We start from the raw sequence: 19,431 nt of genomic DNA, 5'->3' as shown, positions 1-19,431 counted from the left end.
CTAGCATGATGCTAGCTACATGTTAATCATGTTAGCTTCTTGTCAATAACATCTATCTATCTATCTATCTTTCTATCTATCTTTCTAACTAATCTATCTTTCTAACTAATCTATCCATCTTTCTTTCTTTCTTTCTTTCTTTATTTCTAATTCCATCTTTTTCCAACTTAATTCAAACTTCAAAATTCTTCAAACGCTCTGGTCCGGCTTTCTCAAGCCAACTTAAAGTTTGTGTCATCAAACTTTTTTTTCTAGTTATTATTATTCTTCTTACTCAAAATTTTCTGACTCTAACTCCTCCTAGAGCTTTAACTCTACAAACTCCAAACTCGGGTCAGACCTTCAGACTGTTCTGACTTAGTGTGCTATATCTTTTTAGACTGATTCGACTTTCAGATTTCTTAAAAATTAATATTAAAAATCATAAAAATCCCATTGACTTTCATTGCAGCATGGTCAAATTGAGCCAAGACTACGGTGGCCCAATAGCGTACAACAAAAACTCAAATCTAAATTCCCTGAAGCCCTAGACTCAATTAAACTACCATTCTATATGAACTAATGAACTATCTATCTATCTATCTATCTATCTATCTATCTATCTATCTATCTGTCTGTCTGTCTGTCTGTCTGTCTGTCTGTCTGTCTGTCTGTCTGTCTATCTGTCTGTCTGTCTGTCTGTCTGTCTGTCTGTCTGTCTGTCTGTCTGTCTGTCTGTCTGTCTGTCTGTCTGTCTGTCTATCTATCTATCTATCTATCTATCTATCTATCTATCTATCTATCTGTCTATCTGTCTATCTATCTATCTATCTATCTATCTATCTATCTATCTAACTAATCTATCCATCTTTCTTTCTAACAAATCTATCCATCTTTCTTTCTAACTAATCTATCCATCTTTCTTTCTAACAAATCTATCCATCTTTCTTTCTACCTAATCTATCCATCTTTCTTTCTACCTAACTAATCTATCCATCTTTCTTTCTAACTAATCTATCCATCTTTCTTTCTAACAAATCTATCCATCTTTCTTTCTAACAAATCTATCCATCTTTCTTTCTAACAAATCTATCCATCTTTCTTTCTACCTAATCTATCCATCTTTCTTTCTACCTAACTAATCTATCCATCTTTCTTTCTAACAAATCTATCCATCTTTCTTTCTAACAAATCTATACATCTTTATTTCTAACAAATCTATCCATCTTTCTTTCTACCTAATCTATCCATCTTTCTTTCTAACTAATCTATCCATCTTTCTTTCTAACAAATCTATCCATCTTTCTTTCCAACTAATCTATCCATCTTTCTTTCTAACAAATCTATCCATCTTTCTTTCTAACTAATCTATCCATCTTTCTTTCTACCTAATCTATCCATCTTTCTTTCTAACTAATCTATCCATATTTCTTTCTAACTAATCTATCCATCTTTCTTTCTAACAAATCTATCCATCTTTCTTTCTAACTAATCTATCCATCTTTCTTTCTAACAAATCTATCCATCTTTCTTTCTAACTAATCTATCCATCTTTCTTTCTAACTAATCTATCCATCTTTCTTTCTAACAAATCTATCCATCTTTCTTTCTACCTAACTAATCTATCCATCTTTCTTTCTAACAAATCTATCCATCTTTCTTTCTACCTAACTAATCTATCCATCTTTCTTTCTAACAAATCTATCCATCTTTCTTTCTACCTAACTAATCTATCCATCTTTCTTTCTAACTAATCTATCCATCTTTCTTTCTAACAAATCTATCCATCTTTCTTTCTAACAAATCTATCCATCTTTCTTTCTACCTAACTAATCTATCCATCTTTCTTTCTAACTAATCTATCCATCTTTCTTTCTAACAAATCTATCCATCTTTCTTTCTAACTAATCTATCCATCTTTCTTTCTAACAAATCTATCCATCTTTCTTTCTAACAAATCTATCCATCTTTCTTTCTAACTAATCTATCCATCTTTCTTTCTAACTAATCTATCCATCTTTCTTTCTAACAAATCTATCCATCTTTCTTTCTACCTAATCTATCCATCTTTCTTTCTACATAATCTATCCATCTTTCTTTCTACCTAACTAATCTATCCATCTTTCTTTCTACCTAATCTATCCATCTTTCTTTCTACCTAATCTATCCATCTTTCTTTCTACCTAACTAATCTATCCATCTTTCTTTCTAACTAATCTATCCATCTTTCTTTCTAACAAATCTATCCATCTTTCTTTCTAGCAAATCTATCCATCTTTCTTTCTAACTAATCTATCCATCTTTCTTTCTAACTAATCTATCCATCTTTCTTTCTAACAAATCTATCCATCTTTCTTTCTAACTAATCTATCCATCTTTCTTTCTAACAAATCTATCCATCTTTCTTTCTAACTAATCTATCCATCTTTCTTTCTTACTAATCTATCCATCTTTCTTTCTAACAATTCTATCCATCTTTCTTTCTAACAAATCTATCCATCTTTCTTTCTAACTAATCTATCCATCTTTCTTTCTAACAAATCTATCGTTCTTTCTTTCTACCCAAGTAATCTATCCATCTTTCTTTCTAACAATACTTTCTTTCTCTTTCTTTCTTTCTTTCTTTCTTTCTTTCTAACAAATCTATCCATCTTTCTTTCTAACTAATCTATGCATCTTTCTTTCTAAAAATTCTTTCTTTCTCTTTCGTTCTTTCTTGATTCTAATAACATGCTAATCATGCTAGCTTTCCGCTAATCATGTTAGCTTCTTGTTAAAAACATGCTAGCATGATGCTAGCTACATGCTAATCATGCTAGCTACATGCTAATCATGTTAGCTTCTTGCTAAAAACATGCTAGTATGATGCTAGCTACATGCTAATCATGCTAGCATGATGCTAGCTACATGCTAATCATGCTAGCTTCTTGCTAAAAACATGCTAGCATGATGCTAGCAACATGCTAATCATGTTATTATGATGCTAGCTACATGCTAATCATGCTAGCATGATGCTAGCTACATGCTAATCCTGCTAGCTTCTTGCTAAAAACATGCTAGCATGATGCTAGCAACATGCTAATCATGTTATTATGATGGTAGCTACATGCTAATCATGCTAGCATGATGCTAGCTACATGTTAATCATGCTAGCTTCTTGCTAGCAACATGCTAATCATGCTAGCATGATGCTAGCTACATGCTAATCATGCTAGCTTCTTCCTAAAACATGTTAGCATGATGCTAGCAACATGCTAATCATGCTATTATGATGTTAGCTACATGCTAGTCATGCTAGCTTCTTGCTAAAAACATGCTAATCATGCTAGCTTGATGCTAGCTACATGCTAATCATGTTAGCTTCTTGCTAAAAACATGTTAGCATAATGCTAGCAACATGCTAATCATGCTATTATGATGTTAGCTACATGCTAATCATGCTAGCTTCTTGCTAAAAACATGTTAGCATGATGCTAGCAACATGCTAATCATGCTATTATGATGTTAGCTACATGCTAGTCATGCTAGCTTCTTGCTAAAAACATGCTAATCATGCTAGCTTGATGCTAGCTACATGCTAATGATGTTAGCTTCTTGCTAAAAACATGTTAGCATGATGCTAACAACATGCTAATAATGTTATTATGATGCTAGCTACATGCTAATCATGGTAGCATGATGCTAGCTACATGCTAATCATGCTAGCTTCTTGCTAAAAACATGCTAACATGATGCTAGCAACATGCTAATCATGCTAGCATGATGCTAGCTACATGCTAATCATTCTAGCTTCTTGCTAAAACATGCTAGCATGATGCTAGCAACATGCTAATCATGTTAGCAAGATGCTAGCTACATGCTAGTCATGCTAGCTTCTTGATAAAAACACGTTAGCATGATGCTAGCAACATGCTAATCATGCTATTATGATGCTAGCTACATGCTAATCATGCTAACAACATGCTAATCATCTTAACTACATGCTAATCAAATTAGCATCAAGCTAGCTACATGCTAATCATGTTAGCTTCTTGCCAAAAACATCTATCTATCTATCTATCTATCTATCTATCTATCTATCTATCTATCTATCTATCTATATTTCTTTCTAACTAATCTATCTTTCTAACTAATCTATCCATCTTTCTTTCTTTCTTTCTTTCTTTCTTTCTTTCTTTCTTTCTTTCTAATCTATCTTTAAAACTTCATTCAAACTTCAAAACTTCAAACGCTCTGGTCCGGCTTTCTCAAGCCAACTTAAAGTTTGTCATCAAACTTTTTTTTCTAGTTATTATTATTCTTCTTACTCAAAATTTTCTGACTCTAACTCCTCCTAGAGCTTTGACTCTACAAACTCCAAACTCGGGTCAGACCTTCAGACTGTTCTGACTTAGTGTGCTATATCTTTTTAGACTGATTCGACTTTCAGATTTCTTAAAAATTAATATTAAAAATCATAAAAATCCCATTGACTTTCATTGCAGCATGGTCAAATTGAGCCAAGACTACGGTGGCCCAATAGCGTACAACAAAAACTCAAATCTAAATTCCCTGAAGCCCTAGACTCAATTAAACTACCATTCTATATGAACTAATGATCTATCTATCTATCTATCTATCTATCTATCTATCTATCTATCTATCTATCTATCTATCTATCTATCTATCTATCTATCCATCTTTCTTTCTAACAAATCTATCCATCTTTCTTTCTACCTAATCTATCCATCTTTCTTTCTACCTAATCTATCCATCTTTCTTTCTACCTAATCTATCCATCTTTCTTTCTACCTAACTAATCTATCTATCTTTCTTTCTAACAAATCTATCCATCTTTCTTTCTACCTAATCTATCCATCTTTCTTTCTAACAAATCTATCCATCTTTCTTTCTAACAAATCTATCCATCTTTCTTTCTAACAAATCTATCCATCTTTCTTTCTAACAAATCTATCCATCTTTCTTTCTAACAAATCTATCCATCTTTCTTTCTAACTAATCTATCCATCTTTCTTTCTAACAAATCTATCCATCTTTCTTTCTACCTAATCTATCCATCTTTCTTTCTACCTAATCTATCCATCTTTCTTTCTACCTAATCTATCCATCTTTCTTTCTACCTAATCTATCCATCTTTCTTTCTAACAAATCTATCCATCTTTCTTTCTACCTAATCTATCCATCTTTCTTTCTACCTAACTAATCTATCCATTTTTCTTTCTAACTAATCTATCCATCTTTCTTTCTAACAAATCTATCCATCTTTCTTTCTACCTAATCTATCCATCTTTCTTTCTACCTAACTAATCTATCCATTTTTCTTTCTAACTAATCTATCCATCTTTCTTTCTAACAAATCTATCCATCTTTCTTTCTACCTAATCTATCCATCTTTCTTTCTAACAAATCTATCCATTTTTCTTTCTAACTAATCTATCCATCTTTCTTTCTAACAAATCTATCCATCTTTCTTTCTAACAAATCTATCCATCTTTCTTTCTAACAAATCTATCCATCTTTCTTTCTACCTAATCTATCCATCTTTCTTTCTACCTAACTAATCTATCCATTTTTCTTTCTAACTAATCTATCCATCTTTCTTTCTAACAAATCTATCCATCTTTCTTTCTACCTAATCTATCCATCTTTCTTTCTAACAAATCTATCCATCTTTCTTTCTAACAAATCTATCCATCTTTCTTTCTAACAAATCTATCCATCTTTCTTTCTAACTAATCTATCCATCTTTCTTTCTAACAAATCTATCCATCTTTCTTTCTACCTAATCTATCCATCTTTCTTTCTACCTAATCTATCCATCTTTCTTTCTACCTAATCTATCCATCTTTCTTTCTACCTAATCTATCCATCTTTCTTTCTACCTAATCTATCCATCTTTCTTTCTACCTAATCTATCCATCTTTCTTTCTACCTAATCTATCCATCTTTCTTTCTAACTAATCTATCCATTTTTCTTTCTAACTAATCTATCCATCTTTCTTTCTAACAAATCTATCCATCTTTCTTTCTACCTAATCTATCCATCTTTCTTTCTACCTAACTAATCTATCCATTTTTCTTTCTAACTAATCTATCCATCTTTCTTTCTAACAAATCTATCCATCTTTCTTTCTACCTAATCTATCCATCTTTCTTTCTAACAAATCTATCCATTTTTCTTTCTAACTAATCTATCCATCTTTCTTTCTAACAAATCTATCCATCTTTCTTTCTACATAATCTATCCATCTTTCTTTCTACCTAACTAATCTATCCATTTTTCTTTCTAACTAATCTATCCATCTTTCTTTCTAACAAATCTATCCATCTTTCTTTCTACCTAATCTATCCATCTTTCTTTCTACCTAACTAATCTATCCATCTTTCTTTCTAACAAATCTATCCATCTTTCTTTCTAACAAATCTATCCATCTTTCTTTCTAGCAAATCTATCCATCTTTTTTTCTAACTAATCTATCCATCTTTCTTTCTAACTAATCTATCCATCTTTCTTTCTTACTAATCTATCCATCTTTCTTTCTAACTAATCTATCCATCTTTCTTTCTAAATAATCTATCGTTCTTTCTTTCTAACAAATCTATCGTTCTTTCTTTCTACCTAACTAATCTATCCATCTTTCTTTCTAACAATTCTATCCATCTTTCTTTCTAACAAATCTATACATCTTTCTTTCTAACTAATCTATCCATCTTTCTTTCTAACAAATCTATCGTTCTTTATTTCTACCCAAGTAATCTATCCATCTTTCTTTCTAACAATACTTTCTTTCTCTTTCTTTCTTTCTTTCTTTCTTTCTTTCTTTCTTTCTTTCTTTCTTTCTTTCTTTCTTTCTTTCTAACAAATCTATCCATGTTTCTTTCTAACTAATCTATCCAGCTTTCTTTCTAACAAATCTATCCATCTTTCTTTCTAACTAATCTATGCATCTTTCTTTCTAAAAATTCTTTCTTTCTCTTTCGTTCTTTCTTTCTTTCTTGATGCTAATAACATGCTAATCATGCTAGCTTTCTGCTAATCATGTTAGCTTCTTGTTAAAAACATGCTAGCATGATGCTAGCTACATGCTAATCATGCTAGCATGATGCTAGCTACATGCTAATCATGCTAGCTTCTTGCTAAAAACATGCTAGCATGATGCTAGCTACATGCTAATCATGCTAGCATGATGCTAGCTACATGCTAATCATGCTAGCTTCTTGCTAAAAACATGCTAGCATGATGCTAGCAACATGCTAATCATGTTATTATGATGCTAGCTACATGCTAATCATGCTAACATGATGCTAGCTACATGCTAATCCTGCTAGCTTCTTGCTAAAAACATGCTAGCATGATGCTAGCAACATGCTAATCATGTTATTATGATGCTAGCTACATGCTAATCATGCTAGCATGATGCTAGCTACATGTTAATCATGCTAGCTTCTTGCTAGCAACATGCTAATCATGCTAGCATGATGCTAGCTACATGCTAATCATGCTAGCTTCTTCCTAAAAACATGTTAGCATGATGCTAGCAACATGCTAATCATGCTATTATGATGTTAGCTACATGCTAGTCATGCTAGCTTCTTGCTAAAAACATGCTAATCATGCTAGCTTGATGCTAGCTACATGCTAATCATGTTAGCTTCTTGCTAAAAACATGCTAGCATAATGCTAGCAACATGCTAATCATGCTATTATGATGTTAGCTACATGCTAATCATGCTAGCTTCTTGCTAAAAACATGCTAGCATGATGCTAGCCACATGCTAATCATGCTATTATGATGTTAGCTACATGCTAGTCATGCTAGCTTCTTGCTAAAAACATGCTTATCATGCTAGCTTGATGCTAGCTACATGCTAATGATGTTAGCTTCTTGCTAAAAACATGTTAGCATGATGCTAACAACATGCTAATAATGTTATTATGATGCTAGCTACATGCTAATCATGGTAGCATGATGCTAGCTACATGCTAATCATGCTAGCTTCTTGCTAAAAACATGCTAACATGATGCTAGCAACATGCTAATCATGCTAGCATGATGCTAGCTACATGCTAATCATTCTAGCTTCTTGCTAAAACATGCTAGCATGATGCTAGCAACATGCTAATCAGGTTAGCATGATGCTAGCTACATGCTAGTCATGCTAGCTTCTTGATAAAAACACGTTAGCATGATGCTAGCAACATGCTAATCATGCTATTATGATGCTAGCTACATGCTAATCATGCTAACAACATGCTAATCATCTTAACTACATGCTAATCAAATTAGCATCAAGCTAGCTACATGCTAATCATGTTAGATTCTTGCCGAAAACATCTATCTATCTATCTATCTATCTATCTATCTATCTATCTATCTATCTATCTATATTTCTTTCTAACTAATCTATCCATCTTTCTTTCTTTCTTTCTAATCTATCTTTAAAACTTCATTCAAACTTCAAAACTTCAAACGCTCTGGTCCGGCTTTCTCAAGCCAACTTAAAGTTTGTCATCAAACTTTTTTTTCTAGTTTATGTTGGTGTTTTTTTTCCAGTAGAAGTGGGTGGTGAGGGAATCTAGTTTTTTGAACCAATAGTCCGTCGATGTAATCAGAATCATTGAAAATAGGGAATTGATCTGGGGAAGAATTTCCATTTTGATTGTTGTGATACGGTAGCCTGGCAAGCCAGACCGACATCAAGATCTTAGGTCTGGGAACTCGCAATTGGCACACCTCAATCCGAGGGCCGGGATTAACGGCTGTCTTTCAGTATCCCTCTGCACGCAATAGGACAGCGCTACAACCAATCAGATCATTGAGTAACACGGTCTCATCCCAAAAAGTCATATAACTGACGTCTTGGGACGTCTTTTGACCATACGTCAATATCCGCCTTTTTAGTGCCCCCTTAAACGTCGGTGGATGTGATGACAACTGACGCTTTACCTTTAACGTCAGTTAGGTGACGGGTTAGGTTTAGAGTTAGGATCCCATAACCTCATCTACCGACGTTTAAGGGGGCCCTAAAAAGGCGAATATTGACGTATGGTCAAAAGACGTCCCAAAACGTCAGTTATATGATATGATGAGACTGCGCTGTCCCATCCCTGATAGCACACATACATCACAGAGACGTCTATTCAATCAGATGTTCGTAAACAGCAGATGAAGAGCTTTCCAGATGAAGGGATCTTTAACAGACGTCTTGCAGACGTACCTGAGTATCTGGGATGCGTTTTCCACCAGCGGAGCTAGTTGATATATTAAACTTTTGCCATATCCGGTCATCAACTCCGAACACATCTTCCTTTTTTAAGAATGACTTACGTGACGCTCTCTTAACTCCCAAGTCCTCCAGAGTCGCGGCCAAAGCCGCTTCGAAAGACCGCTGTTCGCCAGCACCATCTTCTTTGTGGAAATCATGCGGAACGTCACAACTCTGCCGTCATTATGTTAATCCCGCCCACCAACTCTATACCCGATGTGATTGGCCGGATCAGAGTTTGGGTTTTCCAGCTCGACGTTGATAGACCACACTGGCTGCTGAATAATCTTTGCTGCCGCTAGGGTGCGTCTAGATTTCGATACGGCCTATTAGTGGGAGCTCGTCCATCGTTTATAATCATCTTCTATTTTCTTGAGGAGTGAGGCATAATTGAGGTTGTAGAGCTCTGACGGCCTGGGGGACATTAATATGCCTAAGTACTGGATGTGACCCGTGTTGAGGGCAAGGGAAGGGTCGTGAGTCCACATCTTCTCCTGATAGCGGAGGTATAGTGGATTTGTTCCAGAGATTTTTGAGAATTTGTTGATGACGTTGAGTGATTGGGATGGAGTTTGTGAGTATAGTTAATCATCTGCATATAGACTCATTTTGTGTTTAGAGTTGCTGACTTGGATTCCTTTAATTTAGTTGTTGTGGCGTATTTCTGCTTCAAGTGGTTCAGTGAATATGGCAAAGAGAGATGGAGGGAGTGGGCGTCCCCGTCCGGATCCTCCGAGTGAAGCTTGGTGAAGTGTATAGTGTTATCCATTGGATGAAAGACTCTCCAAAACCAAATTCACGGAGGGTGGTGAATAAGAATGTCCAGTTGACCGCGTCGATGCTTTTTCTGCATCTAGTGATGCAACTATAGTTTTTTGTGGCTGTCCTTGGTCAATACTGATAAGATTGAAAAGTCTGTTGCATTTCTGTTTGTGATGAAGTCTGTCTGGTCTGGATGAATCAGTGAACGCGTAACGGTTTCAATCCTGGTCGCTAGAGTCTTTGTGATAATCTTCAGATCAGTGTTGATTAATGATAGCGGATGTGTGTTGGGTTTCCGTAAATCGGTAATGAGCGCCGTGTTCTTCATATATGTGGGAATGGTACATGTGGTTTGGATTTCTGTGATGAGATAGTCCCGGTGATTTGCTTTGTAAGGCTTTGAGTTCTTCAGGTTTGATGAGTTTTAATAAAGAGTTTGATTGTTCTGTGGTTAATGAGGGAAGGTCCAGATTATTAAGAAAAGAGTCAGTAGAGGTTAAGTGCCGGTAGTGTACAAAGAGCTGTAGAACTGGCGAAGGGTATTATTGATTTCTTGAGGGTCCTGTGTAGTTTTACTTAAAGTGTACAAAATGGGTGGGAATGGGTGATTGGTCTTTTTTTGTATTGTAAAATGTTTGCCAAATACTTTCTGAGGTGAAACTGATCATATTTAAGTTGTTGTATTTAGAAGTGTGTTTGTTTATGATACTATCCCCGCAAGCCCTTCGAGGGGCGGAGTTATCAAATCGAATGTTATCAAACGCCCCTAATCTTTTAGGTTTTTAAAAACAAAAATTTAATTGTTTTCATTTTCTGGAGCAGCAAAAAATGTTAACAAAATTACCATGCGTGGATGTGGACAGTAACGACTACTTTTCTTTCTTACATTTCTTTTTCATTTTACTGCAGCATTTTGGAGAAACGTCACATTATTCGACTTTAGAGGCACATAAATACCTCATTTCTAATAAGTAGACTAATGGTCAGTTCTTGTAGGGGCGTCCCATACAGTATAGACTCCATTTGTCATGATAGATCAGACGGAAGCAAATGCAGTTGACTCTTTTATTTATAATAAATGACAAGTAACAGTCTCTATCCAGGAACACAGGTTAGCGACACAGGGACTCCAATGGTCAGGTGCAGTGGTGGAGAAATCCAACGACGAACAGTGATCCAAGAAATGGCGAACAAGAACCAGGGAAGAACACGGCTGAGCGAGACCCGAGACACACACCGGGAACCACAAACACCGATCTGACAAAGGAGATGAGAAGATATACACATTGCTGATAAGCGCTGATTGAGCGGCACACCCATAATAATAACAGAAACACGAGACAAGAAGTAGACTTAGGATTTACCAACCGTGACACCATTTTACTGCAGTATTTTGGAGAAATGTCGCATTATTCAACTTCAGAAGCACATAAATACCTAATAAGTAGAAAATAAAAGGTTATTTCTAATAGGGGACATCCCATACAGTATAAACACTTCATTTCAAACCATTTTACTGCAGCAATTTGGAGATATTAATTGACCTAAGGGGTGTATAAAGACCTCATTTCATACGAGTAGAAATTCAGAATTCGTGGAGTGGGTGCTGGCGTCCTGTGGATTACCACTCACCGTCGTAACGGTGGACAACAACGCCAACAACCCAGTTCCCAGCTAAGACCACCCAGACTCTGAGGATCAACAGCATGAGCAGCGAGGGCGAATCCGCTGTAGTGAAGTATGGCGATTTATAACGATGGATTAGCACTCCCCTGGGGAAGATCAAACTTAATCAGCATCATGCAAAAGAAAGTCTTAATTTTTACAAAATACAAGTCGTACCATCAGATTCAGATCAGCCTTAAGATTAGCCGTGTTTATGGAGAACGCAGCCCGTCCATTCTTGTTTGTGGTTCGATTCTACAACAGTTTGTTGGGCCAGTTGCTCCCCTCCAAGAGATATACAGCTTTGTTTGTAAAGGACACCATTGCAGATTTTGACCATTACATCTGCGAGAGAAAGTCCAAACAAACAGTGAAGAATATCAACTTTGTGGCTTAAAGTGCATGTCTTGTAAAGATGATAAAGAGTATATGGTTCAGATCAGCCAATAGCTCACCTGTTCCCTCCTCAGTAACATTCACATTTACAAGAAATGCTTCTTGCATTTGGTCTTCAAATTTGGTGTTGAAAACACTGAATTATCAACAGTAAGAGAGGCACAGCCCGTGGCATTCATCTGGTAGGAGAACAAACACACAATTAAGTCAAGCACAGGCAAAAGGATAAAAAATAAATAAATAAATTCCAACCACAAGACAAGAAAAATAAAGCATCTCACTTGGCACAAGACTCAACTTTCAGTCCCATAACTGCAACGCTGTAGGTCTGCGGTGCGTTTACAGACTTTGGCAAAACTAAACCAGAAACAAAGTGCTTTAGATTAAGGCCTCACATCCGTCATTGAACTTCCCTCACACAACAACTTACCGTATTTTTTCCACCTCAAAAACTTGGGAGACTAGTGTTGGGACTCTTCACTCCATAACTACTCCATTCTGCAGCGCTCAGGTCTTTGTGTCAGAAGGACGGACGCACGGACGGATAGATGCACGGACGGACGGATGCACGGACGGATAGATGCATGGACGGACGGACGCACGGACGGATAGATGCACGGACGGATAGATGCACGGACGGACAGATGCACGGACGGATAGATGCACGGACGGATAGATGCACGGACGGACAGATGCACGGATGGATAGATGCATGGACGGATAGATGCACGGACGGATGGATGCACGGACGGACGCACGGACGGACGCACGGACGGATAGATGCATGGACGGATAGATGCACGGACGGATGGATGCACGGACGGACGCACGGACGGATAGATGCATGGACGGATGGATGCACGGACGGATAGATGCATGGACGGACGGACAGACGCACGGACGGACGGACGCACGGACGGACAGATGCACGGACAGATAGATGCACGCACGGACGGACGGACGGACGGACAGACGGATAGATGCACGGACGGATAGATGCACGGACGGACGGACGCACGGACGGATGCACGGCCGGACGCACGGATAGATGCACGGACGGACGCATGAATGGATAGACGTACGTCCTTCCGACAGTCATATTAAAAGACCACATTCAGTAACAAAAGCTAGTATAGACCATTACAACACAAGACCACATTTTATCTTTAAATCATGTACCAATTCTAGAGCAAGAATCAAACTAACAGACATACCGACACTGAAGTTGCGATAAAAATTCAGGCCCTTGTACTTCAGACACTGGGATAAACTGAAGTGGCATTCTAATCTGAAGTGCCACACACTGAAATATCCAGATTAAAAGCCAAAACGAAAAACCTGATTGAGGCACACAGACACCCCTTCAGCACTCAGACGTCTTCCTGGCTCCATGATCCAGACGCTCTGATCTACCACACAGAGATCCTACTTGAGCAGAAACCATCAGAACGTTTCCCTCCGCAGGAACAGCCGTAGCTGGAGAAAACTGCAGAGACACCTGGAACAAGGACCAACACGCTGTAGGACACACACCAACACTCCCAAATCGAAAAATAGCCTCATCATACAGTACCTGGTTCTGGAAACACATATCAGTATCAAACGGCACACTAGCAGCAACTACATTCTCACTGGGAAGACCGCTGTAGACCAGAATCTGCACTGCTGGAGCCATATCGACGCTGACGGACAACTGGAACGTCACAGAGCCGTTTGTGACCGCATCACCAGTCTTTGCTTTAACCGTCTGAAATCCATGGAGGATGATCACTCCTTTGGATAAGACCTGACGGAAGACATAGGTGTGCAAGTTACGGAACAGACCAGCAAACTTAACTACAAAACTAATGTCCACTCACCATATAGATTATGTCAGCACTGTAGCTACCAGCCTCTCCAACAAATGAATACTCCACGGTCACTGGAAACGAAGCACCACATTTGAGCTTCACTATAGTCAGTTCACTAAACGATGGGTTGTCAAGAGAAACTGAACAAACCTTGTATCTGTAGTGAAGTGTGACGATTTATAACGATGGATCAGCACTCGTCTGGGGAAGATCAAACTTAATCAGCATCAGGTTAGAGAAAGTCTTAATTTTTACAAAATACAAGTCGTACCATGAGATTCAGATCAGCCTTAAGATCAGCAGTGTTTAGGGAGAACGCAGCCCGTCCATTCTTGTTTGTGGTTCGATTCAACAGCAGTTTGTTGGGCCAGTTGCTCCCCTCCAAGAGATATACAGCTTTGTTTGTCAAGGACACCATTGCAGATTTTGACCATTACATCTGCGAGAGAAAGTCATAACAAATAGTGAAGATTATCAACTTTGTGGCTTAAAGTGGATGTCTTGTAAAGATGATAAAGAGTATATAGTTCAGATTAGCCAAAAGCTCACCTGTTCCCTCCTCAGTAACATTCACATTTACAAGAAATGCTTCTTGCATTTGGTCTTCAAATTTGGTGTTGATAAACGTAAGAGAGGCACAGCCCGTGGCATTCATCTGGTAGGAGAACAAACACACAATTAAGTCAAGCACAGGCAAAAGGATGATAAATAAAAAATAAAAAAATTCCACCCACAAGACAAAGAAAATAAAGCATCTCACTTGGCACAAGACTCAACTTTCAGTCCCATAACTGCAACGCTGTAGGTCTGCGGTGCGTTTACAAACTTTGGCAAAACTAAACCAGAAACAAAGTGCTTTAGATTAAGGCCTCACATCCGTCATTGAACTTCCCTCACACAACAACTTACCGTATTTTTTCCACCTCAAAAACTTGGGAGACTAGTGTTGGGACTCTTCACTCCATAACTACTCCATTCTGCAGCGCTCAGGTCTTTGTGTCGGAAGGACGGACGCACGGACGAAAGCACGGATAGATGCACGGACGGACGCACGGACGCATGAACAGATAGACGTACGTCCTTCCGACAGTCATATTAAAAGACCACATTCAGTAACAAAAGCTAGTATAGACCATTACAACACAAGACCACATTTTATCTTTAAATCATGTACCAATTCTAGAGCAAGAATCAAACTAACAGACATACCGACACTGAAGTTGCGATAAAAATTCAGGCCCTTGTACTTCAGACACTGGGATAAACTGAAGTGGCATTCTAATCTGAAGTGCCACACACTGAAATATCCAGATTAAAAGCCAAAACGAAAAACCTGATTGAGGCACACAGACACCCCTTCAGCACTCAGACGTCTTCCTGGCTCCATGATCCAGACGCTCTGATCTACCACACAGAGATCCTGCTTGAGCAGAAACCATCAGAACGTTTCCCTCCGCAGGAACAGCCGTAGCTTGAGAAAACTGCAGAGACACCTGGAACAAGGACCAACACGCTGTAGGACACACACCAACATTCCCAAATTGAAAAATAGCCACATCATACAGTACCTGGTTCTGGAAACACATATCAGTATCAAACAGCACACTAGCAGCAACTACATTCTCACTGGGAGGAACGCTGTGGACCAGAATCTGCACTGCTGGAGCCATATCAACGCTGACGGACAACTGGAACGTCACAGAGCCACTTGTGTCTGCATCATCAGTCTTTGCTTTAACCGTCTGAAATCCATGGAGGATGATCACTCCTTTGGATAAGATCTGACAGAAGACATAGGTGTGCAAGTTGTGGAACAAATAGACCAGCAAACTTAACTACAAAACTAATGTCCACTCACAATATAGATTATGTCAGCGCTGTAGATACCAGCCTCTCCAACAAATGAATACTCCACGGTCACTGGAAGCGAAGCACCACATTTGAGCTTCACTATAGTCAGTTCACTAAACGATGGGTTGTCAAGAGAAACTGAACAAACCTTGTATCTGTAGTGAAGTATGGCGATTTATAACGATGGATTAGCACTCGCCTGGGGGAGATCAAACTTAATCAGTTTCATGCTAGAGAAAGTCTTAATTTTTACAAAATACAAGTCATACCATCAGATTCAGATCAGCCTTAAGATTAGCCGTGTTTAGGGAGAACGCAGCCCGTCCATTCTTGTTTGTGGTTCGATTCAACAGCAGTTTGTTGGGCCAGTTGCTCCCCTCCAAGAGATATACAGCTTTGTTTGTCAAGGACACTATTGCAGATGTTGACCATGACATCTGCGAGAGAAAGTCCAAACAAACAGTGAAGAATATCAACTTTGTGGCTTAAAGTGGATGTCTTGTAAAGATGATAAAGAGTATATAGTTCAGATTAGCCAAAAGCTCACCTGTTCCCTCCTCAGTAACATTCACATTTACAAGAAATGTGACTTGAATTTGGTCTTCAAATTTGGTGTTGAACGTCAAACTTGGGCAAAACTAAACCAGAAACAAAGCACTTTAGATTAAGGCCTCAGATCCGTCATTGAACTTCCCTTACACAACTTACCGTATTTTTTCACCTCAAAAACTTGGGAGACTAGTGTTGGGACTCTTCACTCCATGGTTACTCCATTCTGCGACGTCGCGGCCTAGTCACGGTCGCCTAGTTCTTTGTGTCTCACTGCCTCATCGCTTCTCTGGCTACGTGGTGTGCTCCACCTCCATCACCTCCGGTAATCCCCTTGGTAGTGTTGGGACTCTTCACTCCATGGCTACTCCATTCTGCGCTACCGCCGTGGGATGCAGTCCTGACTGTGGGCTTGGTCTCCGTCTGGCCTTCCCTGCTCAAGGCCATCCCCCCTGGCCGTCACCACCATCTGCACCAACCTTTCCTCCAGCTACGGACGGCTTGGACCGACGGACGGACTTACTTCTGCCCGTCACATTAAAAGATCACATTCAGTAACAAAAGTTAGTATCGACCATTACAACAAAGACTACATTTTATCCAACGGCTTGCGGCTTGGACGGATGACCTGGACAGACGGGCGGCTTGGACGGACGGCTTGGATGAACGGACGGCTTGGGGGGACGGGCGGACGGACGGCTTGGGCGGGCGGACGGACGGACGGCTTGGGCGGGCGGACGGACGGACGGCTTGGGCGGGCGGACGGACGGACGGCTTGGGCGGGCGGACGGCTTGGGCGGGCGGACGGCTTGGGCGGGCGGACGGCTTGGGCGGGCGGACGGACGGACGGCTTGGGCGGGCGGACGGACGGACGGCTTGGGCGGGCGGACGGACGGCTTGGGCGGGCGGACGGACGGCTTGGGCGGGCGGACGGACGGCTTGGGCGGGCGGACGGACGGCTTGGGCGGGCGGACGGACGGCTTGGGCGGGCGGACGGACGGCTTGGGCGGACGGACGGACGGCTTGGGCGGACGGACGGACGGACGGCTTGGGCGGGCGGACGGACGGACGGCTTGGGCGGGCGGACGGACGGCTTGGGCGGGCGGACGGACGGACGGCTTGGGCGGGCGGACGGACGGCTTGGGCGGGCGGACGGACGGCTTGGGCGGGCGGACGGACGGCTTGGGCGGGCGGACGGACGGCTTGGGCGGGCGGACGGACGGCTTGGGCGGGCGGACGGACGGCTCGGGCGGGCGGACGGACGGCTCGGGCGGGCGGACGGACGGCTCGGGCGGGCGGACGGACGGACGGCTTGGGCGGGCGGACGGACGGACGGCTTGGGCGGGCGGACGGACGGACGGCTTGGGCGGGCGGACGGACGGACGGCTTGGGCGGGTGGACGGACGGACGGCTTGGGCGGACGGCAATAAAAACCCGAAGAGAACCATGCAAAAGGTTGGTGCAGATGGTGGTGACGGCCAGGGGGGATGGCCTTGAGCAGGGAAGGGCAGACGGAGACCAAGCCCACAGTCAGGACTGCATCCCACAGCGGCGTCGCAGAATGGAGTAGCCATGGAGTGAAGAGTCCCAACACTACCAAGGGGATTACCGGAGGTGATGGAGGTGGAGCACACCACGTAGCCAGACAAGCAATGAGGCAGTGAGACACAAAGATAGGCGACCTCGACCACCCCTTGAACTTCAACCTCTGCACCAAATCTCCATCTACCCAAGGAGCCTGTAGAGAACTTCAGTTAACATACAAGAAACCAAGACAAAAAGAACCACACCCATCTAATGACAGACCTGGAAACAAAAGCAGAGGGAAAACCCCCTACCAATCTCTTGGGGTTTCAGAGGAGTTATGCATAATTTGGAGTTAGATCCAGACTCAATCACCACAGGGAAATTCACCATGAATAACCTGTGGGGGGAAAAAAACAGGACCATCATCCATTTGATCACTGGATGGCAAACAAACCAAGAGTAGTAATGGTGTCAAAGGAAAGCTTCAATGGTTCACAAAACTTATTTTCACCATCTATAAAGTTTAGGAAACAACTCCAACATAAAAACAGAATGCTTCTGTTCACTTCAAATCCTAATGGTACTGACCTGGTTCTTTAAGTCCATCAACAGCAAAGAGGAAAAAGGGTGAAAATGAGCTTCTCCCAAACACAAATCTCCCTAACAGCCATGAGGACAGATCACCCAAGGCTAACCCTTATCAAGCCACTCTTCAGACTTGAATAGATCAGGAACGCACTCATCTCGTTAATTCAATTAATTAATTCACCACCTGGCAGTAATTAATGTTATCATTTGATTAGGAGTTCCAACTGGCATTGATTTGAAACACGACACATTATGGAGGTTAGCGGACGAATTTTCTAGTTGCCATATTAACATATTAACATTTAAAAAGTATATAGCTTATGTATTGAAGATATTACTGAACATTTATTTAACCATTGCAAAAGTTTCTTGTGTTAATTTTAAACAAACTACTAGCTGGGTTTAAATCCTATATTTAAGAGAACTTTGTCCCAGTTGTGCAGGCGGGGCATGTTGTCACACTGCGTTGCAATGAGCAAATGATTAGAATTATTGCTTTTCTACTCTATGCTTGTATGAATGATTCAATGTTCAGAAATTATTAATAGAGGGTATACGCGCGTGACGTCACCGTTGGCCTGCAGTTCCTCACAGTGAGTCTCATTCATGATCATGAAACATTCGTAAATACGAGTGAAAGTGATTTGCGCGTAAAGAGACCTTCCCGAAAACTCTTCTCCTGATTTACAAATGCATCGACGTAAACGTCAGATGTGTGCGTGTGTGTGTGCGTGCGCGTGCGCGACAGTAGGATACATGATTTACGACAGCGATAATGGACAATTCCACTTCCGACCTGTAGGGCGACCGCTAAGGTGAAGTCCCTTGGTGTTGCTTTTAAGTCGTCTGCGGTCTTGAGTTTGTTTGGTGAACTGATCGTACATCCCATATGTGGTGTTCTTCAGCTGCTTTCCTCTGCTTTTAACGAGTTCTTTGTGTTTTGAATTTTTAACGATTATTAGAGGTGGCTTTTGAGGTCTTTGGATGAAGACGGTGA

At 40.4% G+C, this 19,431-nt stretch overlaps 2 protein-coding genes and 3 long non-coding RNA genes across 5 annotated transcripts in view; 1 reads left to right on the top strand and 4 right to left on the bottom strand.

The window, feature by feature from the left end:
- Positions 1–19,431, top strand: part of zdhhc8a (zDHHC palmitoyltransferase 8a) — a 43,882-nt gene that overhangs the window by 8,335 nt on the left and 16,116 nt on the right. The gene's annotated exons all lie outside the window — the stretch shown is intronic.
- On the bottom strand, positions 11,069–11,863 carry LOC148969486 (uncharacterized). Its single transcript, XR_016149598.1, has 3 exons — positions 11,641–11,863; positions 11,377–11,445; positions 11,069–11,265 (listed from the first exon to the last, which is right to left on the bottom strand). It is a non-coding gene; the product is annotated as an uncharacterized LOC148969486 (long non-coding RNA).
- On the bottom strand, positions 11,867–15,693 carry LOC120478455 (murinoglobulin-2-like). Its single transcript, XM_089126451.1, has 10 exons — positions 15,488–15,693; positions 14,680–15,412; positions 14,469–14,574; positions 14,191–14,358; positions 14,070–14,120; positions 13,929–13,990; positions 13,643–13,855; positions 12,351–13,567; positions 12,129–12,248; positions 11,867–12,018 (listed from the first exon to the last, which is right to left on the bottom strand). The coding sequence occupies exons 6-8, from the start codon at positions 13,929–13,931 to the stop codon at positions 13,433–13,435; spliced, it is 351 nt and encodes a 116-aa protein (XP_088982577.1). The 5' UTR covers positions 13,932–13,990; positions 14,070–14,120; positions 14,191–14,358; positions 14,469–14,574; positions 14,680–15,412; positions 15,488–15,693; the 3' UTR covers positions 11,867–12,018; positions 12,129–12,248; positions 12,351–13,432.
- Positions 15,776–16,384, bottom strand: LOC148969485 (uncharacterized). Its single transcript, XR_016149418.1, has 4 exons — positions 16,318–16,384; positions 16,040–16,207; positions 15,919–15,969; positions 15,776–15,839 (listed from the first exon to the last, which is right to left on the bottom strand). It is a non-coding gene; the product is annotated as an uncharacterized LOC148969485 (long non-coding RNA).
- On the bottom strand, positions 17,363–18,816 carry LOC120478456 (uncharacterized). The gene is made up of 3 exons (XR_005622719.2): positions 18,435–18,816; positions 18,126–18,243; positions 17,363–18,057 (listed from the first exon to the last, which is right to left on the bottom strand). It is a non-coding gene; the product is annotated as an uncharacterized LOC120478456 (long non-coding RNA).

The sequence above is a fragment of the Pimephales promelas genome, chromosome 23 (assembly GCF_988280905.1).
Source record: "Pimephales promelas chromosome 23, fPimPro1.hap1.1, whole genome shotgun sequence".
NCBI lineage: Eukaryota > Metazoa > Chordata > Actinopteri > Cypriniformes > Leuciscidae > Pimephales > Pimephales promelas.
Note: the sequence above shows the minus strand (reverse complement) of the source record. Positions and strands in the feature narration are given on the sequence as shown.

What these genes read in the sequence shown, in the direction of transcription:
- LOC120478455 (XM_089126451.1), bottom strand. An exon ending in ATATGTGTTTCCAGAACCAG is followed by an intron (nt 13,568 to 13,642) that starts GTACTGTATGAT and finishes TCCTTGTTCCAG; the next exon opens with GTGTCTCTGCAGTTTTCTCC.